General features: G+C 37.6%; 3 protein-coding genes and 1 long non-coding RNA gene across 4 annotated transcripts; all 4 read left to right on the top strand.

Moving 5' to 3' along the window:
* Positions 1 to 212: 212 nt before the first annotated feature.
* LOC143460200 (protein SDA1 homolog) lies at positions 213 to 7,726 on the top strand. Its single transcript, XM_076957624.1, has 16 exons — positions 213 to 417; positions 1,100 to 1,204; positions 1,406 to 1,504; positions 1,796 to 1,906; positions 2,053 to 2,124; positions 2,553 to 2,711; positions 2,826 to 2,932; positions 3,226 to 3,362; positions 3,505 to 3,666; positions 4,221 to 4,356; positions 4,764 to 4,938; positions 5,131 to 5,263; positions 5,441 to 5,511; positions 5,727 to 5,929; positions 6,210 to 6,369; positions 7,480 to 7,726. The coding sequence occupies exons 1-16, from the start codon at positions 334 to 336 to the stop codon at positions 7,609 to 7,611; spliced, it is 2,046 nt and encodes a 681-aa protein (XP_076813739.1). The 5' UTR covers positions 213 to 333; the 3' UTR covers positions 7,612 to 7,726.
* Positions 7,727 to 8,142: 416 nt separating this feature from the next.
* Positions 8,143 to 10,505, top strand: LOC143460201 (protein rolling stone-like). Its single transcript, XM_076957625.1, has 3 exons — positions 8,143 to 8,350; positions 8,658 to 8,877; positions 9,097 to 10,505. The coding sequence occupies exons 1-3, from the start codon at positions 8,267 to 8,269 to the stop codon at positions 9,645 to 9,647; spliced, it is 855 nt and encodes a 284-aa protein (XP_076813740.1). The 5' UTR covers positions 8,143 to 8,266; the 3' UTR covers positions 9,648 to 10,505.
* Positions 10,506 to 15,366: 4,861 nt separating this feature from the next.
* LOC143461156 (uncharacterized) lies at positions 15,367 to 16,079 on the top strand. Its single transcript, XR_013118006.1, has 2 exons — positions 15,367 to 15,645; positions 15,775 to 16,079. It is a non-coding gene; the product is annotated as an uncharacterized LOC143461156 (long non-coding RNA).
* Positions 16,080 to 18,020: 1,941 nt separating this feature from the next.
* On the top strand, positions 18,021 to 23,475 carry LOC143460994 (carboxypeptidase E-like). Its single transcript, XM_076958717.1, has 15 exons — positions 18,021 to 18,333; positions 19,485 to 19,602; positions 19,743 to 19,848; positions 19,962 to 20,071; positions 20,154 to 20,266; positions 20,390 to 20,502; positions 20,686 to 20,853; positions 20,955 to 21,107; positions 21,372 to 21,536; positions 21,711 to 21,923; positions 22,060 to 22,162; positions 22,237 to 22,376; positions 22,482 to 22,581; positions 22,659 to 22,771; positions 22,907 to 23,475. The coding sequence occupies exons 1-15, from the start codon at positions 18,216 to 18,218 to the stop codon at positions 23,048 to 23,050; spliced, it is 1,977 nt and encodes a 658-aa protein (XP_076814832.1). The 5' UTR covers positions 18,021 to 18,215; the 3' UTR covers positions 23,051 to 23,475.
* The last annotated feature ends 105 nt before the right edge of the window (positions 23,476 to 23,580 follow it).

The following is a 23,580-nucleotide window of genomic DNA, read 5'->3' as shown; positions in this document are numbered from 1 at the left end:
GATAATGTACAGTAAGAAACTCTAATGACAAAAATTGTGAAATAATTTTAATAGTTTTAGCACAAATACGCTTCGCATTGATGAAAGCATTATTTCGAATTTTTAAATATTTCCACAAGTCGCAGTAGTAATTTAGATAAAAAGGGGATTTCCCAAAGTCCAGAGGTTTGTTATCACGTGTCCAACCTGCCTACTTTCTATTAACTTTGAGTGAGAACTGAGAACCTTGAGTTAGAGGATTTTCGTGAAATTTTATTCCAAGGTAAGGATTGAGAAATCACCGTCACTGGCTAACATAGTGTTCACTTAAAGCTCGGTTTACTGTAGAAAGTGATGGGAAAGACAAATCAACTTCCCGACAATCTCCCACAGTTGCAGAATCTAATTAAACGGGATCCAGAATCATATCAGACAGAGGTAAGTTTATTGCGGAAATTATACATCATTTGCATACGCACGAGACTTATCAACGTTAGTAAATGTAGTTGTCTGAACTATATGATAAATAACAAAGATTTCATTCTGATATTTATATTGATAAGATTTGATATTGCATACCATAACTATCACGCTAAATTTAGTGTTTTTGCACGCTCAATTTCTTGTTGAATGCTGCTATAACCTACTTTTCATTTCAAGATAAGTTTCACTTGCAAAAGAGCTCCCATTAGGCTTGATAGCCGGTTGGTTTGAACACTGGCCTTACAGCAAATGTTGCTTGTGTTCTGTGTTTGATACCCAGTGGCACCATACCGTTGCAATGCTCATGGGCAAGATATTAGTGACACTTGCTCTTGTCTGCATGTTCAGTGGACCGGATGCACAGTTCTAAATTCACGCAACGCTCTATAAAAAATCCAAAATAAAGAATGTGTACCAATCGGAACTTGCAGAAAGGCTAGCTTGGTAACTAGGGCTCGAGCGATGAGGAATCATCGCCAGGTTTAAGTCGTACAAAGACTTTCCTTCATCTGAGGATAAAGATTATATCATTCCATACCATTAGGCCTATTTTTTTGGAACAAAATGTTTTACAACTGTTTTATTTTAAAGACTGGCTTGTTTAACGTTTATGAATTCAAACCAACATTTTTTACAGTTCTTGCAACAATATCGGCAATTTGAATCAAATTTTCAAGTGTTTCTTTTGCAACCAAGTGAAGATGCGAAACGTTTATGTGAAACAATAATGTTCATTGCCCAGGTTTGGTTTTGAATAATATATGCTATGGTTGTATAACATTTCTGAAAAAAATCATGTTGCGAATTAATTGATTGTTCACACTGCATCGATTAATCTTATTATTGACATGATTGGATTGGTAACATGACCAGATGTTATTAGGCTTACATACTTTTTAATATTTTACTGAAATTGTCTTTAAAGTTCTTCTGTTTTATTCAGGTAGCACATTGTTACCCAGATACTGTGAAAGATTTTCCCATGAAACTGAAAGATGTTTTGCAAAAACACGGAGCATCACTAAATCCAGAAGTTCGAATGGTGGGCTTATGCTTGAGTTTGCAATTGATAAAGAATAACCAACGTTTTCCGCGTTTCTATTCTAGTTAATTGATCAGTTTAAGCATTGAAGTTAGTGAGTGGTAATACCTTTGGTCATCTGCAATGCTAACAGTTATAAACGCTTTTCCCAAAGATTATCGTCGTTGACATGTAGAATGCTAATTCCAAAAATTGTAGGCTATTGATCACTGTAGTCTTCTGGTTTGCATTGTGTCAGACAAATGGTCCGAAAGAATCATTTTTATTGCTTGGCTTCTACTTTTGATCCAGATGTTCTGTCGTGCTCTCATGTTGTTGCGAAACAAGAACCTTATCACTCCGTCTTCTCTTTTTGAGCTGTTCTTTGAGCTTCTGCGATGCCCTGACAAGCTTCTTAGAAAAGTAAATAAAAATTTTTATATAATTTTTATTTTAGGTTCAAATCATAAATGGTAAAACTGTAATAGAGCAGTTTATAGTATATATATGTATGATTTGATAACAGTTTTTATATGATTTATTTTCGTTTTAACATGTATTTTTCTTAGACATTGTACAACTTTATTGTTCAAGACATTAAGAACTTAAACACTGGTCACAAGGACAATAAGTTAAACAAGGTATGTGAATGTCATTAGAAAAATAAAAAGCTTTGTTCTATCAGTAACGTGGCTTAGTTTTTGATGTGGCTGATTGCAATACACTACGGCATGATACTAAAAGATCTTAGTTAAGAATTATTTAGTTGAGTTGAGTTATTTAGTTACTGTAGCTAATCAAAAAAACTGGTTGACATTATTTCTTTCACCAGAAAATATGTTTAAAGTAATTATATATTTACAATTTAACAGTAACTATACTTGAAACTACTTTTCCTTATCTCACTCAACCAGATATTACTAAAATCTTCTAATTTAACTGGAACTCTATTTTAGTCTTAAACTATTTTTAATTCGTGTCTCACTGTTGACCTGCTTCAGATAAACTAGTCATTTTCTAAAATTACATATATCTACCTAAACTACTTAAATTCACATGGCGTTTGCAGGGATTGCAAAATTTCATGTATACCATGCTGTCCGATAACAATGCAACTGCGGCTAAGATGTCGTTGAATGTCATGATGGAACTTTACCACAGAAAGATATGGAATGATTCCAAGACAGTTAATGTGATTAGTACGGCATGCTTTTCGAAATATTCTAAGGTAAAAATTCCTTATTTAACATCAGTTGTTTGGTGAAGTCCTGTATTGCCTGAGTAGCAATGTGTTTTATATTCAAACTGCATATTTTTAACTTAAAATATTTCTGATTTCCAGGTTTTAGCAACAGCACTTAGATTTTTTCTTGGACAAGATCAACAAAAAGATGAATCAGATTCGGATTCCGGAGAAGAAGGTCCAAGTGCTCGTGACATCATAATGAGGTAATTATTCCATTAAAATGTTTCTTTTTATAAAGAACTTTTTTAAATGAAACCTTCATAAACATATCTTTGCAAAATCAAATGGATGAAATTAAACGAAATGAGAATTTTTTATTCCACTTTGATTTGATTATCACAACCAAAACAGTGGTAATGAAACTACAGTATTTGTGATAAAAAATGAGACTAGTTTCAACTAAACATTTCTTTTATTAATTTTTTTACTTTGTTACGTAATGTAATTTTCTAGGCAAATTAATAAATGAAGTTTAAATTTGTTTGTTTTGTTTTAGATTCGCCGTAAATAAAAAATCAACAAGAGCAAAGCAGAAACGTGACAAGGCATTGAAGGTTTTGAATAAACACAAAAAGAAGGCGAAGAAATCAAACACAGATTTTTCTGCCACCCATTTACTTCATGACCCCCAAGGTAAAGTTGCCGTACCTGTGCATGTTATATCGTAAATAATTCGATTTTCTTGCTTATCTATAGTTAATTATTTATATTATGAATCTATTTTATTGTATTTCTTTAATTTTAAAACGTGTCATAATGCTGTGTGTATTGATAGGTTTTTCAGAGCGACTTTTTAAAAAGCTGCAAAAATCAAATGACAGTTTCGAAATAAGACTTTTGATGATAATTGTCATATCACGGGTTGTTGGGACTCATCAGCTTTTCCTTTTTAACTTCTACCCGTTTCTACAGCGCTTTCTTCAACCCCATCAAAGAGGTTTGTGCCGAGTAGTTTTTTAGTGTTTAGTCTGCTTACTTAATGTATTTTAAGTAACGTTGCGACATCAACTTTGCTTCCATTGAAACATTTGTCATCAGTGTAGAGCATAGGTGTCAAACTCCCGGCCCGCGGGCCACATCCGGCCCGCTTTACAATAAAACTTGGCCCGCAATGCTATTTTATACATTGAACTATTTCCGGCCCGCGAGATCATTGTGCAGTATAACTTACTTTTTTCAAGCAAAAACAAGATTATAACAAATCGCACAATACAGCAGCACAACAGTTGCCTCATCATACGATAGAATAAATCGATTTATTCCCAGCCAAAACCGTCAAAAAAAACAAAAATTTGGTGCTCTTTCGCTGACTGTTCCATTTCATATACTCGTGTCACGAAACGTTCAATCAAGTTTTATCCTTACGGCCCGCGGCGTTAAATAAGTTTTGAGTTTTGGCCCCTGGTGCGATTGAGTTTGACACCCCTGGTGTAGAGTGATCATGATCTGTTCAACTTCTCATGTTATGACTAGTTATCCTTCTCTTTACAGAAGTAACAAAGATTTTGCTGGCTCTAGCTCAAGCCAGCCATGAGCTGGTTCCACCAGACATAATCCAGTCTTCAATCATGACCATTGCGAACAATTTCGTTACTGAGAGAAATTCTAGTGAAGTCATGGGTGTTGGGTATGTGTCTGTATCTCACTGCGCTTGCAATATGCAGTGTGCAACTGTGCAATGACTTTGTATGTCATCCATTTACAATTTAAGTTGATGTTTAATGTAATTCTTGTTTTTAAACTTTTTTTTACCAAATGCAATAACAAACTCACTAATCATGCAAACATGTAAAAAAGAAAGTTGTACCAAAGTATTGACACTAATATCCGTTGATTACGTCCTTATAATAGCAGTAGAGTTGAATAAGAAATTTACAACAGTATGTTAATACTGTGATATGCAAACCTATACTTTTATAATGCTTTAAGTTTTTTATGTAACTGTTTTGTTAGCATTTTATTCTTACGTTAAATTTTTGTTGTTTATTAAATTTAAGCGATTTTAGTCGCATTGCTCATTGTTTTCATTTCTAGGTTGAATGCAATTCGTGAAATTTGTGCAAGATGTCCGCTTGCTATGACTGACGAACTGCTGCGTGATTTGACCATGTACAAAACAAAACACGATAAAGCAGTTACTTCTGCCGCCAGATCACTCATGCAGTTATACCGAAGAGTAAATCCAACACTTCTACGCAAAAGGGATAGGGTTTGTCCATATATTTGTTTTTCCGGGTTTTTTGCGTTGTTTTAGAATTTCTTTGAATAGCAAACAACTATGACCTCAAGGTAGAAAGAGTTGCTGTAGATGAAATGCATTATGCGACACTATTTGGCACTTTTACAACAGTTAGACGGTTTGTGTTGATTATGAAAGCTACATAATAACTTGTCACTTCAGGGCAAACCGACTGAAGCCAGTGCAGAACTTACAACTGTGGCATACGGAGAAGTGGTATCTAAGGATTATATTGCTGGTGCAGAAGCCTTGCCAGAAGAGCAGGGGAAGGATGATGATTATAAAAAGGCACAAGGTGGGAAAAATATCTTTCACAAACGTTGATAGATCAGCATACATCTTAGACTCATATCGATGGCGATGTATCGATTACGGAAATAAGACAAATACATTCGAGATTTGACTGATATTAATCATTTGTGTGGTTTTTGAGGTTTATTTTATACAAATATTTTCAATATATGTTGTACAGATGGATGGGAATCATGTTCGGATGAAAGTGACTCAGATGGAAGCTGGCATGATGTCTCATCTGATGATGAGGTAGTTATCCTAACGTTTAACTCTTTGATTAATTATTGTTTTCTATGTGGATAATTTCTTGTTCAATAAATTCATACAGCTAGTAAATTGAATTTTAACCTTTGGTGATTTTAACTACCCTGTTAAAATAATTTGTTGATCCAGGTAATGAATTAATTCATTTTTACCCATAAGTTAAATACATAAGTTACCCATAGTTTACTTATTCGTCGTAGACAAAGGATGTCAATGCAGAAAGTCTCCCGAAAATGAGCGAAAATGAAAAAGTTGCCAAATCAAAACTCGTCAGTCAATCCCGGATCTTAAGTCAGGATGACTTCAAGCTGATGCGAGCTGAGCAAGCCGCCAAAGAAGTGACTCCCTCTTCCAGGAAAGCTCTGAAACGGAAGATCACTGACATGGAGGAGTCGAAAGAAAGGTGGAAAGTGACTCTTATCTTTTTGTTCTCAATTTCAGGAAGAAGTGGGAAGAGTTAATGAGTGATTGAATATACTCCTTCAAAAATTTACATGTTTTTGTTTTTTTTGGAAACCTCCGCAGTGCCAATTACAAACAATATAAATGAACACACTTAACTAATCGACGACTTGGTGAATTAATCACTGACTAATACAAACTAGTAACAACTTTCTATCAAAATCATATCCTAGAACGTTTAAATTTAAAAATATCTAATATATTCCTGACTTTTTTCTTAGTGGCGAATTGGTGGCACTGAACGACATCGAACTAGTCCATTCGAAGCGCCCCCACGACAGAGAGAGCAGACTAGCGACGGTACTGGCTGGTCGCCAGGATCGGGAAAAGTTCGGTCGACGAAAAACGAAAATAGATCCCTACGCCAGCACAACTAATAAAGTGAGATTATTATAATACATTTTGCGTTTATATATTTTTCATAGAAAACTGAAGTTTACTGTCATACCATGGCCGCCTTGCGGTTACAAAGATATGATTGTGCTAGTGTTTGGCAACATTTCGGCACACCTGCTATGCTCATTTTCTCAGAAGAAGTAAACAACACCTGCTTCACCTACTTTATTTATTACCTTTTGCTATTTGTGCATTCGTAAATCGACGAGTTGTATACATTCCGATATTAGCTATCAAACGTACATTGCTACGTAATGTAGAAGATATCACCTAGTAATATATAAACAAGAGATGTCGTGTTGAGCGTGAGGCAGGAGCACTGTTTGGGGAAGTTACGCCCGGAATCTACACCTTTATCTTTAGCTTGCAATTTGTGGCAATCTTTCGCGCGAAATAGTTTCGTGTAAAAATTGAATGCGGTGTCATTATGCATGGCCAATCGAACGTGAACTTTTTGTCATTAGGATTTTGCTGGTTGCACTTACCCGGGTTTAAATTTTACCGCTATTCCCGATTTCTGGTTTCCTTTAACACGCAATATTAGTTGCAGTTTATGATGTGGCATTTGTGCTGGTATTAACACAATGCGCATATTCCTGCTAGTCGTTGCATTGCATGTGACGTCAGACTGTCTGGTCACACGTTTGACCGGAAGTGACATTTCATTTACTTCATTCTGGCTAATTAAGTCATTATAAATCATACGCCCGGTCATGCTTTGTCTGTCTGTAATTTTAGCCCTTCAAAGTTTGGGCATTTTTACATGTCTAAGTTTGCCCGATGCTTTCAAGCGGGGGGGGAAACGTTCGGTTTCGAACAAAATTTGAACAGTATGCACGCTAGGCCTCTATCTTCGGAACATTTGGAACCAGAGAACCGCAGTGTTAAGCCCGTATTCTTTCGTTCAAAAGTTCCTATCATTGTGCAATTACCACGTTGTCGTCACTTGTATGTTTGAAACAACATAATAACCCCTTTTTAATATCCCTGCCTTTCACGCAGAACAATTTTTGAGCAATTTCTGCTCAGCTATGCTTTGCTTTGAATAACCCAGTTTTATTTTTGTTTACTATTTATCTATTTTTCTTTTTGCAGCAAAAACTGAAAAAGAAACCGTTCATGATGGTAAGGCAGAAGATGAAGAAAAAGCAATCTGGAAGATCCTTCAGAGAAAAACAAGTGGCGCTCCGAAATTCTCTTTTGAAACGAGCGAAGCACTACAAATGATGGTTGTCTGAGCCCAGTCATTCATGGTTCAGTAACTTTTTCGCTTAGCGATTTTTACTTCGGTCCGGTGAACTTTTTTCCAGTGTTTAACAAATAAAAATGATCCTTGTCCGTACCCATTCAAAGTTGCTTTTGTCCGGCTCACGTAATTGCGTACGTCTTCACAAAAGCGTAGGTGCAGTATTTTTAAATCCGAATAGGTGTATAAAGGTAGATCGCTCTAGTGAACCGGTACGTATATAGCCCGAAGCCCACAGGTGTATGGTATTCACGGTAGTATACAGTAAGAGTGCATGTAATGGTCGTTTAAAAAGCCTCCTATTAATTCTAGTTCCGGCACTGACGAGGCTTTTTGATGACGAACTAGTCAAGAAATCGTGAAGCACATTTTACAGTAACGTCATTGTGACTGATGTTAGAGTTTAAGATACCCACATACAGCCATCTCTCTGTTTATCATCGCTTGCATCTTTCACACCGTGAACTCACGCAAAGCATTTCGATATTAGGATAGCACAAAACGGAATTTGTAGGTTTAGGAGTAGCTCGGTTTGTTTCAGAAGTAAGGTAGGCTATTTCTAACGTTATTTTAATCTTAACCAATGTTTTATGGACAGCCCAAAGTGCACGTAAACCGTGTTTTAAGCCTAAGATAATGGCGACCAGTTGTAGATATGAGTTTCAAGCAAAGCATTTTGGCTTCACCGACGCAACACCGGATTTATTTCATCAAATACAGGTGAGAGGAAAATTGTTAACATTTGGAATAACTTTAGGTATATCATCGTTTAATGATATAATACTCCTCAACCGGGTAGGTAGTAAAAGTAGAGAAATTTTCTGCGGCTAATTACTGTAACTTATTGGAGACTATTTTCTTGTAAAAACTTAATTCACAAACTCTACGTCCCTGAACTATCTCTCTATAGGCCTAGTGTTGAGTCTGAGAAATGAAAATCTAAATAAAGACGTTGTAGGCCAAACAAAACACCAAATAATGTCAAATTGATTAATTTCACCTGTTGGTAAAATTTGTTACATATCAGTGGACCAAAAATCGATGGGTGTTTCTTGGATACCGCTTCTTCATGGCGGCTTACTGCGTTGCATGGTTCTTGTACGCCTATATCGACGTAAGAAACGACAACTTCTATCAACTGCTCAGTAATTGGACGGAAGGGGTCATGAATGTCTATTTTCTTTGGGCATTTTTTGTGTCTATTTATGCAGTCGTCACTCGCAAACGATATTTTGAGCAGACACTAGGTAATTGATGGTTACAGTCTAGGCCTCTAGGCTTATATAGGGTCGATTGAAATATTCTAGAGTGATCTTGAAAAAAATATGCATAACGTAAAAGCATTGTAAATTTGTCACACGAAATATAGTAAAGTATTTGTCACGTATGGCCTACTGTATAAGCTATACAAGCAGGTGAGAAATAAATTGGTTAAAAAAACAAATTCAAGCCGTTCTGTTTTACAGGCAAGCTTCGATGGTTCCACATCGTCAACTGGTTACTTTTTTGCGTTGCTGCAGATGCAGTTTTCCAGATCAGCATCTTCTATTGGGCTCTTATTGCTCCAGGAAGAACTGCGGAACAAAATCTCCGACCGGTCACTTTTCACATCCACGCCACTAACTCTATTCTTCTTCTAATCGATATCTTCATGGTTGCTTTTCCAACACGCCTCCTGCATTTTATATACACTGTCTTGTACGGTGTTCTGTACGCTGTCGCTCTACTGGTCTTTCACTTTACCGGTCTCAATTCACAAGTGTATAGCGTCATAGATTTTGCCAATTCTCCAGGCATCGCCGCAGCGTATGTTGTAGTCTCGGTAGTGATTTTTCCGACCATTCTACACTCGGTTGTGTTCGGGTTCTACCATCTCCGAGCGTTTATTGCCAGAAATACTGTCCTCAAGGATTCCTCAACGTCGCGGCCAGCCGGTAATCTAGAAATGGGAACTTTCAATCAGGCGTTTGAGGATACCAGCCCTTCGACACACCACAACGGGACGCTAAAGAGTTAACGGAAAATTGTTGACAATTCAAACTTCGGGCAACATTTAGTATCAGTGGAAACCAGTCGGAGCAAGATCAAATGTATTAAAAATTAGATGAGATAAGTGAAGAATTAAATCTGTGCTTAGTTATACTTAAGTCAGTGGAGATTGGGGCTTATTCTATGAAGAACTTGTGATGTGTATTATGTGATGTTCGTTTCGGCATACAGTATATTCCAATTTAATCTAACGGTCGTAAATGGATTTTAAAACCTTATTTTGGCTACAGCTTCCGACCTTGGATGGTCCATTAGCATAAAGCTTTGTTGATTTTAATATGCGCACAATCATTAATAATTTTTAATACAAGTTTTACGATTTTTACCTTTATCTTGCAAGAGGTGTATATTGTACATACACATTATTTAGACTTTTAGTCAATGAGCACTGCTACATATACGCTCTCGAGGTTGCAATGCTAAATGGTTACACATATCTCGTTCCCATTTATCTATTATTTTATCTTATCGTCTTATTTCTGAATATAGTATTAATTACTGTATTTGCTACTGTACTGTAGCTCTAAATATGTCATATATATTTCCTAAGCTTGTTCACCGATTAATCGTCGCATATTGTATACAGCTGAGAATATTGTTTTCTGCTTATGAGTACACTGTGCAAATTGTTTGAATTGTTTTGCTGATGTTGTCAGCAAAGTAAATAATTACGAAAATAATCCATAATTTTTTTTTCAACAATTCGTTCACGCTCTGATTTCTGTTTCCATCATCTTTACAACCCGTTTTTTATCGGTCAACAAAATCAACAGCATTGATGCGAAAAATCGGTTGTATTCCGTAATACAACATGAGCATAAGCATCTTTCAGGTACAGCATATCTATATTGATACAATAATCACGTACGATTTTGAAGCAAAATAGACCATATTTTTGATACAATTTATCTAACGGACAGTGCAGAGAATGTCGGCTGTTACGTATATTTTATAAACCAAGGCTGCCAGCGTTTTTTAAAATTACTCTGTTACATCCGGATGATCAATTATATCGCTCAAAACGCCAGCTAAATTAGTTTTACTTTTATGGATAGAATGCTTTGGTATTTCTCGTAAAAGCTATATCACTTGGGAACATGTTTAGTTATTTATAGCATTTCCGTTTTGTTTGTCATGATGATTTTATGACTTTTGCCTATTCTAATCAGGGGAAAATTATTTCCTCATCACAATTCCAATGATGTTGACAAAATGTCCAAACGCATTTTCCAAGAAACTTGTCAAAGCGTAAATATAGCTGCTGCAGGACTTCATACTGAAACGAGAGAGGAAATAAAAACGTGAAAGTCACAAACAGGGAATATTTGAAAACCAGAGCTGTAAACAAATATATTTGATTTACATCTCGAGTACAACTGCTTATACTGTAGTTTAGACAGTGACTATTTCACTGAAAGTAGGTAACCCAACCTGTTGTTAAAGATGGGCGGTGACGTTAGGAAAATTGCAAAACCTAGAACTTTAAAACAGAGCTTTGCATGCACGATTTTTCCGGTGAAAAAGTGGCAGCCTTTAGTTTATCAAAATATTCGAGTACTGTAAAAGGTTATTTTTCTCGCGTAAAGAAGCTCTGCTGGGGATTTACTTGTAACCTTCCTCTAGGATAGAATAATAAGTTTCTTGTAAAAATCAACTATCCTAATGTAGAAATGTAGGCTACGTAGAGACCCGTAGTTTTGCTGATTAATCGGTTGCGCTTACTTAAACTCTACTTCCGTAATGTGCATTTACATCAGCAAGGAATTGAAAAACTTTGTTTGTGGTGCGAGCGTTTGAGGGTGTTGAATAATTTATTTTGTTCAATGACAGGTAACGCCATATCTTCCAGCAACAGCCATTCTGGCTACGATAGCAATCTGTCAAGGTTCGGCGCCTGTGTAGATTTATTTTATGTAGAAACCATTCTGCGATTATTTACGTTAAGACGGTGAGTCAGACAAACAAATACCGTCATATAAGGTCTCCACTGGTTTGTCGCTAGGCACTAGGAAAGAAGAATAATAAGACCGCAGAGCCTGGGTGTGATAATAAAAAACGGTTTTCATTGCGGTACGAGTGCTGGTTTGCTGCGTGTTATATCGGTCCATTTTGAATAAGAAACCATAGGAGATTCGAAGTGGACATTGAGCATAAACACAACCGCTTTCTCAATGAGCGATGTATGAGCCCGCGGGCAAAATAGGAATTTAAAATATCGTCTTGAGTAACCGTTCGGCCTATTTACAGTAGGATTCTCGGAAGACCTCGTGTTATCCGAATTAGCACGTTGCTGATGTAGCTGACTCGATAGTGAAAAAGGCACTCTTGAAGTGTAAGAGAAAAATTAATTTCGATGACCTAATCAAGTTAGTTAGTTAGTTAGCCAATGCTCGTTTCCGTTTAGTTTCCAACGACAGGGATTGCTGACGCTTTTGTTGACGTGTCATTACGCAAGACCTACAGCTGAGGTTTGTGAAAAACCTTCCCATGCTTTCAACTGAGTGACATACGATCGGCAGAAAGGATGTATTTATAGGCCAGGTTAAGCTTTTCCGCTGAAAAATGAAAAGGGCCTTAGACCAAAGGAAAAATAATTTTGTGGATGTATTTGCATTGTGCACCACAGTTAAGTCGTCTTTTAACTTCGAAGTCAGGGTAATTCTAACGCTTTAAACGTAAGCTGTAATGTTCAAATATTGGTGGCATGCAACTGTAAGGTATCTTTGTGCTAAAAGAGTACGTCTGTTACAGCGTTGAGTAGCTAAACGGCATTGCATATTTAACGGAGAGCGAAAGTTAAATATATAGGATACGGCAATTTTTACTTAAGTGTTCGTCAGAGCTATACTAAAGCTGTTCGCATGGTATTAGGCTTATGTCTGATACCCAGTGGCGTTAAGTTCTTGGGCAAGACATTAACGACGCTTGCTCCTGTTCAGTGGACCTGGTAAGTAGCGGCAAGATGAGGCAAAAATACAAAGAAATATGCATTTGAAAACGCATACTGACGAGCTTGGTGATCTGGACTCCAGCGGTGAGGAAACATCGCCGAGTTTAACTTGTGCAAAGACTTTCCTCCGTTCGTGGATAGAGATCGCGATGTGACGTCTAACATGCAATCACTTATACGGACAACGCCCTTGTATTTTCGTACAGCAAATCCTCACTTTGTAGCGTAACCGTTCAATTTTGGTGATGCTTTTTCGAAAAGGACAGAAACGTAATTGTACAAGACAGTTGAATTGCAAACGTTGAATTTTTTTAAACCTTATTGGCAATATTCCTGCAACACACGCCAATATATGAAATCGTGCAGCGCAGGTCGCTCGGGTTTCACGGTTTAACAGAAAATTTTTATTCATGATTTGCGGGATATGCTTATTAATTATAAGCCGGCAAGTCGTGCATCTGGTTATGATGAATGACTGTCTCTGGCACGGATTTCCTGCATGTGGGCGCGGATGTCGAAAAACTTAATGGCGGTTGCGCAAGAGATTAGCGATTGCAGTATATCGTAATTAAAACCTCGCTCGTTACATTTCGGCAAACTCAGACCTATTATATTACTTTATTCAATGAGGTAATTCTTGCCGGCATGTGTTTGCGCATTACGCACCTATTCACCCTATCCGATCTGCTGACTATGCCTCACTTTTTCTCCAGCTGTTTTCTGGCTCACACACTTTGTTGACGTCAGGGTGTCTCACTGATTTGAGCGGGAAACGTGCGCAAGACTTTTGAACGATCACGAAGTCACGTGATTCAACATAAATCGTGGCAATTTTACGTGACTCCACAAACAATTGTAATTATAACAGTTTCTCTCTTTGAAATGTTTTTTTTCAAAGTAATTGGAAAGATTATGAATAATCAAAGCGATTTACAAGACGTCTGGAGCCTTTGCAAAGTTGTAACATGTCATGGCAATAGACTGTGTTTGTATTGCGCTAAAGCTAATTGCGCCGTACGTATATAGCCGCTAACGCACAGGGAGTGGATTTCTTCATTAAGAAGTACACTACAAAGATGTACAAAAAGACTGGATTTGAAATATAATGGTTGCGTAACATCTTTACTAATTACTACAATTTTATTTCAACCATACGACTTCCAACTACCAAAATGCTATTTCGTTTCAAAACGTCAGCAGCAACAGACCTAGTCACTGCAACGAGTCAGTTCAAAAGAGGACATATCAAGATTTAAGCTACGTCATATAAATGTTACTGTATTGCAAAATGATTGGTTTGTTACAGGCTTTAGCAGATTAGATATGCTTATCTTGTTGTTGCTGGAACGGGTGGCAATTTCTTTTTACTGTTGCTCACATGAGTTTTAAGTCTTTAATTAAAAGTTTCGCGGTGATCAAATGACCAAAATTGTCTGTGACATTGAGCAATTAACAGCTGCTTAACTGTGATTTAACATTGTGCGTTGCAGGTGTGGTATTTGCTACCATTTCTATGAGCGCAATTAGAAAGCTTTTGTAGTTGCTAAAAGACTAATGTTATCTATTTGTGGTATGGCACCGCTTGCGGGGCTTTGCTTTATAAGTGGTTATTACGACGTAGTTTGTGATGTTAGCAGGCAGTGGTAACGACTTGCCTGCTGAATGCTCGCCTTCAGCCGACAGTGATACAGTTAAAACTGGTTTTTAAAAGGAAGTTCTGACAGCGAGGCTACGACTACTGCGCGTGACTGACGTTTTTACTGTAATTCTGCAATAACCATGTCTCGTAAGGTTATGTTATTTCAACCAATTTGCTTAGTTTGGAAACAGCTCCGTTTGACCAGTCGACGAAGTAATAGAACAAAGCAAAATCGCGTGATTGGCCGGAACCGACTAAAATGGCTAAAATAAAAGCAATAAATAAATTGAAGGCAGTTTGGTAGACAAGCCTGAAACTATGCAATACACTTATGCCGGCGAACGACCTGTTTCGGTTATTGGGCTCATGAATCACGACGGAATCGCAAGCTAAAAGCACTTCCAGGAAAACGATAATTCATCGCGTAATGCGTGGTAGAGGTGCAACCCATTAATCGTACCTACAGTGCCGCTTGTCTTTTGAGCATTGCAGTAGCTACCTTATTTAACATCATATTATCAGCGTTAGTTTCGAATGTTTTGATTTAATTATCAGCAAGTATGCTTATACAGTTTCAGTCAAGTTTTGTAACCGTAAAGTTACGAAAACCTCCATGCTGCTAAGCGACAGTATATGTTTGTGGAAGAAACCCTGTCATATACCAGCCGGGGCCTTATCAAGCAGCTTGTTTAGTGTCCGGCTTAACAACGTTCTGCCATGACAAACGACTACTTCCGAAATAAGTACATCTGATCATCTGCTGATTGATGGCGAACTGATGGTTAACTTGCCACAGTGCGCGCTATATCTTCAACAGTTTTGCGCGTCAGTCTTAGCCTAGACTTCTCTCCGCTGGTGGCATGTTGGAAAGTTAGAAGGAGCCCTTATAACTATAACGTAGGGTAATTTTTTGAGCTGATTAAACAGATTTAAAATAAAAAGGGTCAACTGGTTTATAGGATCATTTCCCTAAAAATACCGTAAGGCGAAAAGCTATTTACAATGTCATTTAGTAGCAAAATAAAAACTTAGTTGACATGAACCATTTCATTTTATGCATGGAAAAAGGCATCTCATTCTTCACAGTGGAGGTAAAGATTGTGCCTAAATCGTCCACAATTTTTATCTGACGCTGCACAAGAATGTGTTTGTAGAATACAACTGCGAGGCTCCATTCACATAGCAGCAGTTAATCTAGCACTGTTTAATTTGGCGCAGAATAGCCTGACCGCAGTCAACGATAACCCATCGGGAATTATGGCGATTTAACTGCGGTTGGGATCCTGTTGGTTACCAAGTAATCCGAGTATCGACATCAACCATGGACGCTTCATACTAATGGGAACTCGATAGCAGAACACCACTCAGCAACAGCTGGTATACGATGCTTTGGTTAGAATGTAATCGTAGTATGCTATGGACATTGAAATCATTTTCTTTAAATTAAGAATAATTGTAAGCTTATGCTTAACTTTTGTTGAAGTTTAATGTTTATTTTTTATGTAGAAGATGGCAGCTCATCTGACTTCACGCCAGGATAATGAGTCCCATCAAGATAAAGAGAACAAAGAAACCGTCCTGAGAACTCAAACAGCAAACATTTTCATCTTTAGAGTCCAGAACACGAAAACGCTCATATTTTAGTAGTCACGTGTTAGTTGGTCGTCACCATTCCGTCACACTTTTGTGTTATTCAGAGTTACACTGTGGCATGTGGGCTAAACTGCAATTTACACCACCTGCACTGTACTATATACAATAGGGTATTTAGCAAATTCTATTGAAAGCCTAAAATAAAAGGAGAAAGCTCATTTCAACATGTCATTGCTTAGAAATGGTAGGCAGCGATGTTGTTTTATACAGTACAAACCAAAATACTTTTATCTTAGTTATGTTTAAAGTGAGCGCTGAGGGGGCAAGTGTACCGAAAAAAATAATTTTTTTTTAAATCTTTAGTTCAGTGGTTAAGCTTAAGTAATTATTGCCGAAACTGTCACATAAAACGCTAATTTAGCCATAATTACGACATACGTGATGCTGGCAGGAACAATATGAACGCAATATGCATCATGACAGGGGTGTACCCGTGTTTGCATCAAAATGAACAGAGCGTCTCGTGTGGACGACAAGAAACAGGTGTGGTTAAAACGTACATAAGAGCACATAAAAATATCTTACTTTGAATTAAACCTAACCTTACTCAAAGACGGTGTATTTATGCCGAGGAAAGTAGATGCTAAGCTAAAGCTCACTGTTTGCTCTTGATGCAAGCCTAGTCCGGTACTGGTAATTACAAAGGACACGAATGCTTCACTAGTTCATGTGTTGTCTTGTGCAAAATTTGAATGCTGAAAATAAACATCAACTGCAATTACAATCGCCTATCTGTGAAATCGTTTTCCACTCAAAGGTTTAGCTTACTTACTTCTACTAAACTTGGTGGACTTACCTACACAAGTACTTTTTGATTTAAGGTCAACTTGTTTCTGGATTTGCTCAACACTTGAAGGCTTATGGATCAGTAGTCAGCGCCTTGCTATCCTGACTTGAATGTGAACAGACAAATGTTGTGGTATATTAGGGAATTACCCAAGGCAAGACCTAGGCTATGTGCTTTAACTTTGCAAGTTATGTCAATAGCAGAACGTAGCAAATCATTCAAAACATTTAGTGTCGACGATTTCCAAATAATTTCCATGAATTCTAACTTATTACGATAAATTTATTTTGCTAAAGTTATTTTTCGAAATCGGACATAAAAGACCATTTACGAAATTATCATCATAATGTCAATATGACTTCAACCTCTCAAAATATAAAAGTATCATTCCCAAGAAATGTCCATGCAAAATAGGGTACCTAGTAAACCAACTATTTGGCATATTCGTTCTCGAGCTTCTCTTTAAACCGTACAACAATGAATGTAACAAACATTTTCACGTTTTATTTACGAATCGTAGATTTGAAACCAAACAGCAGTTATCGCTCAAGTTGACAAGGACACCGACAATTTAGTAGAATTTAGCTGCAGTACGGGTTCGATACTTTATATCGAACACAGTAACAAGTTTTCCCAGTTAATATCGTGTCAAAAAGTGCAGTAACGGTATAATGTAGAACAGGGGCGGGCAACTTCTTCGGTCGGCGGGCCTGATATGAGAAAATGAAGTACTTGGCGGGCCGGATTCCTGAATCGATACATTAATCGTGTATCGTGGCCGACCGACATTAATCGTGTATCGTGGAATCGTATCCTGAATCGATACATTAATTGTGTATCGTGGCCGCATGCCACGTTATCATGTAAGACCGGAAACTGTCTGCGGGCCGCTCAAAATCCCGTCGCGGGCCGGACCCGGCCCGCGGGCCGTATGTTGCCCACCCCTGATGTAGAAGCATACTGAAACATTACTAAACTCTATTATAGATGTAAAGGTTATGTCTTTGGCTAAGTGGCACCTTGTCGAAGGTTTTGCATTTATGGCTACAATAACTTTCTTTTGTATAATTGAGACTAACAACTCACAGATAACTTGAATAAATTTGGTGATCGGTTAAATTTTAGTCTGAGACGCTTCGAGCGGAAATTTAGAAAACACGCGCAAACATGTGCAAGTCCGGTAGAGTAAACCCTCAAAGATTTCATTAAAACATAAAGAAACGAAACCGTTTTTCACAACCAGAACAAAGCATACGTAAACAGCGGCTTTAGTCACGTAGCACTATTGGTATTATAGGTTCTTTGTCTGAAATCTGAAGATGACACCTGCCAGATCTTACAAAAAGCGTGGTCTCATGCTGACGGCGGTCGCGCGTCCAATGTTTTTACTCTATTTTACGCTTCATTGGTTACGGTTGACGCAAACCACTTGCCCACACAAGACCGAAGAATAACAGAGCTTCGGCCGCAGTTTAGTATTTTACCTGAGTTCACCGATCGGTTCGTAATGTTTTGGAGAAAGACCGCTATTTTAGTCTATCTGTTTATTGTAGCTGTTTGTAGCTCCGATACAGGAGTGTTGGACCACAAGCTGAAAGTTCCACAGCTCCATCTAACTGATCAAAGTAAGTCCATGCAGAATAAAAATATTTTTTTCTAAAATGGCAAAAGATGGGAGTTTATTTTGCGTATGGATTTCCCGGACAAGCACATCGTGTAGTCAATTTCCAGCAAAATCAACTCGAGGATTACGTGTGGTCTGTGTAGTAGCTGAACGAACAAGCTCCCTTGAACTTCTATACTGAGCCGCTTGTTGCTGAGAACGCGCGCTTATTTGCAATTCATGGTAGAATACGCTGTGTAAATAGTCTTTTGAATACCGACTATGAGTAAAAGATATAGATTTCATGAACTTCGAATTGCGTTGGTAAACTGGCAAGAATAGTTAGGAAGTATTTTGTTAACTGAGGTTATAGTTACGACGATGTTACATTACGTCTTATGACGAAAGGCTAGGAATTCTTCCAATGTTAACAAATCAAGCAATTAGTTATAAACAAAGTGAAATTATATCATGCAAGAAACGTTGCTACGGGCAAATGCAGAAAAGAGCAAAGCCTTGCAGAGTTTCAACATGGCTCAGCATTTCATATTCAGTTAATTGAATTACTCAACTACATAAGTAATTCAAGTAGTTGCGGTAATTTAAAATATATTCCCAACAACTTTACACGTGAGCTGAAGATACAACGCAACTACTTTAGGATAGTTAGCCCAGCTGAAAGTTATGAAAACCTGTCGGTCTGAAACAGAATTCTTTGTTCTCAACAATTAAGGCTCGCTAACTTCAGCCATTGTGGGAATATCAATAGATGTTTACAAGCCCCTAAAATCGTACAGTCATCGAACTGTTTCACCAGGGTGATTGCGGTTTACCGTGATTTCCTTGAGACTGACTTTATCATTGTTTGATCGGTCGCGCTGCGTTCATTTTTCGTCTCATAGCGAGTTTCAGTCGTAAATATCACTTGCTATAGCTGTAGTCTATATTGGTGTCTCAAATGGCATAAATTGGTGAAATCTGTTCAGATTGATAATACTTCTGTTTTGTTATTTTTTATTCATGGCTGATCAACTTAATTTCTTTTTTAATTCAAAACATATTACTCTCTACGTGTTACTTAAGTTGAATCAAGAAATGTTCTAAAGTGAAGCTTAATTATTGCGCGGGCCCGATTAGAATGCAAACTCACGAGTTTATGGATTTTATTTTTAGGAGAATGTGAATTTTTGACCCTTCCACGTTGCAGAGATTTAGACAAGGGATGGATCAATTTGCCTAACGGCCTAGGTCATCAAAGTCAATTGGAGATAATCAACAGCTCTGCGTATAGGTGAGAACAGTAAGGCAACTCTAATCGTCCAAGACAAATTAACTGCATTTCTTGGGATGCTCTGACATGGACACACCAAAGGAACTTTTTGTTTTCTTTCTTTGTTTACTGAGACTGAATTTTTTACTTATTTTTAAAAGATTTCTTAACAACGTTACTAATGCCTTTTCTGACGACAAACAAACCTCTTGGGTTTCAAATGTTACGGGACTTAGCTTTGAAGAAATACAACGTTGTGAAATTCAGGTACTGATGGAGAGATTTTTCTTGCTTCGTTAGCATAATTACATAGATGATGCTCTCAAACGGCAACACCAAACGTTTACCAAACCGATTAAGTGTTGAGTGTTTGCTCACAGATTTATCAATTCGCTTGCTCCGTTCTCGCCCCGAAATGTTTTAACTTTGATCGTCTTCGCATGGGAGGGATTCCCCCCTGTCAGAGCGTGTGCGTCGAAGTCAGGGGCAGGTATACAGGATTAGGCTGATGCTTTGAAGTTTGGTTTAACGATCAGCTCCTTGTAACTTTGCAATCGTTCCTTTGTGTGTAGATGCCTTGATGTGCTCAAGGCGATCGGCTTGGACTGGCCCGATTACCTCGCCTGTCAATCGCTTATCGACTGTGACGTTAGAAATGTCTGCCGCGGACCAAGAGAAGTCTTGAGTGAGAATATTTCTATGAATATTATCTAATTCTACGATGGATGAATTATTGTTAAATTTTTTCATTCTACTGTGCAAATAACAAGTAAAAAGTTTGAAATTGTTAAAAATTTGTCTTTTTTAGTCTCCGTTTCTCGTTCGAGTTGGAGCAAAATAAGTTGGAGGATGAAAAGACGAAAACCAAAACGGCGACATTCAATTCACCACCGCCACCACAGTTTGCCAGCAATGCAAAAGGTTTGTTTAGAGATTTGATGGTCCTAACAATATGCAGCCTGTAACCGTTGCAGTCTGTTATTGCGCAAATATTCCCTTTGTAAACATCAGTTTAATAAGCTTCAGTCTTTCTATTTCTATTATTTTTATTATCAAAAAATAGCTCTCAGTTTCTTATCATAGACGATAAATCTTTGCACTTAGATTTTTAACAAACTGACCCGCGCATGCCCAGATATCACGAGAATATATAAGATCGGGAAATCGGTCGAAAAACGACCTTTCCTTGTCCTAGAAATATCAGACAATCCCGGAATACACGAAATCCTTGAACCAGAGGTGAAGTTGATTGGAGGAATTCATGGAAATGAAGTATGGCATTCACACAAGTTGTTCTTTCTTCATCATTATGTTTTCTATCTTGTAATTTAACGTAATTAGGAAGTTGTTATACAATTGCTCTTATTTTTGAGGTTTTGGGGAGAGAAATGTTGATACATTTCGCTCAATATCTCTGCCAAGAATGGTTGAACGGTAACAAGAGGATACAGACAATGATCAAAAACATCCGAATCCACATAATGCCTGGCATGAATCCAGACGGGTATCACAAAGCATCTCTGCAGGTGCGCAACTTGATATCAAAGCAAAAAATACGAAACAATTTTATGCTTGTCAAACTTTATTTTTTTTCGACCATATACTTTTGTTATATATTTGCAGTGGTTCAAATTTGCAAAGTTAAACGGGGTGTTGCATATAGAATTATACACATAATACAAATAACCCGAAGTAACTGTCAGATACTGTATATAAAGATGTCAATAAAGAAAGTCTCATACAAACGCAAATTCTGAAAAGTTTGTTACGTTTCTAATATGTTTTATCAGGCTCCAAACGCCCGGGATTGGTTGACTGGAAGATACACAGCTAAAGGTTACGATCTAAATCGAAACTTTCCTGATTTAACTAGCCTTGTTTATCGATATGAGAAACATGGAGGCCCCAATAACCATCTGAAGATACCAAGATCTTATTGGCGACGGCATACAGTTGTGAGGATTGTTTTTTCTTTCGAACATTTCAGTTTATCTATTGTTTACTTTTTGTTTATGCTTTGCTGCCCTGAAAATGGTTTTTGTATTACAGAATACATATTACCTCAAAAATGTGCGTCTGAATTTTAATGTAACCTCCCTATACTCAGCGGGCAATGTTTTTCGTTCAAGGCTCGTTTACCTGAGGTTCACGTTATGATAAATTGGATAACTCGCTATCCCTTTGTACTCTCTGCCCAACTTCACGGAGGCGACCTTGTTGCAAATTACCCGTATGACGTCAAACGCTTTTCTCCAAAACACTATGCTCGAAAATTAGAGCCGAAGTACGCAGCCTGTCCAGATGACGCAGTTTTTCGTCGTTTAGCTACTACCTATGCTGCTGTAAGTTTTTTAAACTTTAAGATTTTCTTTTGAACACTTTATCGAATTGACGAATTGTATAACTTATTTTATTCTGATGTATTTGTCGAATAACAAAATATAGAATATATGCTGGTTATAAGATATTTGTTTCTAGAATCATGGCATTATGGCTGACCCCTCTCTTAACACTTGTGGCAGCAGGTTCGGTGACGATGAAGGAATAACAAATGGCGCCGCTTGGTATACAGTTCGTGGAGGTAAGAAGTACCGTTAGATGTCGCGTCAAGCAGTACGGTTGCACTTTTTGCAGTGCTACTTATGGGTTTTACAGGGATGCAAGATTTCAACTACCTTCATACAAATTGCTTTGAAATAACGATTGAGCTTGGATGCCAAAAATTTCCTCCTGAATCCAAGTTGGGGCAGGAATGGGAGAACAACAAAGAAAGCCTCATCACCTTCACGGAGCAGGTAGGAGCCTATTTCGTGAAAACTTTGAAGATCTTTGAATCTTTGTACTGCAGTGTGCAGTACCGTTGTAAATTAACTTTACCACCGTTCTTTGTGCATTTAAAGGCGTTGATTGGAGTAAAAGGGATGGTTACAGATAGCCAAGGAAAACCTGTCGAGAAAGCTGTTGTAAAAGTCAGTGGAATTGACCATGACATAACAACAAGTAAGTGATTAACGTACTTGCAAAATCGACTTTTATTTCGTGTGCAATGGATATTATCTACAAGCTGTAATATTTAGCACCACATGGCGAGTATTGGCGACTTTTAATTCCTGGCAATTACGTCATAACCGTCAGTCATGAAACGTTTCTTCCGTCCGTGAGAAATGTGACAATTTCTTCAGAGTTGGAGGTAAGGTTTTATGATTTCCATAAAATTAATAATTCTTCTCATAGGCATATTTTTCAATCTGTTTGCGGCAGGCTTTATATAAGCTAAATCTGTTCAAAGTATTGGTTTTAAACTTCCCATGTTTTTATTCTGTAGAGTGTTCGGGAAGATTTTACTCTGCTCACTCCACTGGAAGTCCGTGAGGATGAAACGGTTGCAAATCCTGTTTCAGTAAATTTTGTTTTTGAGGCGTCGTTGGTAGAGTCCAGATCTAGACACCGTCGTAAACAGAAGCCATAGGCTTTAGCCAACATTTCGCGTCGAGCTCAAGAAACAGCTGATAAAACTTTTTTCACAGTATATGTTGCCTCAGACTTTCTCGTTAATCAGAGCTAAAACCTACAATTGCTTTATAAACTGTGTATTTTGAGAAGGAGTTTGGTTCTAGGTCAGTCAGGCATATACGCTATTGTATATACTGCGTATTACGGTACATCTTTAATGCATTTAAATTCATGTACAAATGCTTTTTGACGGAGTATATTATGTGACACATGCCTTTTTATAGGAACGCCGTTCTTTTGTGTATTTGGCCTACATACTTAGTTTATGTCAGTCAGCTTAGCTGACGTATACGTATACGTAGCTGGTATACGGCTATAGCCTATATGAAGTCTGCATCAACGGAAATACAGCCGTTTTTTGCATGCCAAAAGGATGGTATATAGCTATAGCTTATATCCTACTCTCTACAACTTCAGTAATAAATACAGGTTTGAAAGCCACCAGTTTTATGATAGGAATGTTACAAACCATTTTCACTGTGACTT

The sequence above is a fragment of the Clavelina lepadiformis genome, chromosome 5, assembly GCF_947623445.1.
Source record: "Clavelina lepadiformis chromosome 5, kaClaLepa1.1, whole genome shotgun sequence".
NCBI lineage: Eukaryota > Metazoa > Chordata > Ascidiacea > Aplousobranchia > Clavelinidae > Clavelina > Clavelina lepadiformis.
The sequence above is the reverse complement of the archived record's forward strand: the minus strand, read 5'-3'. Positions and strand labels throughout refer to the sequence as shown.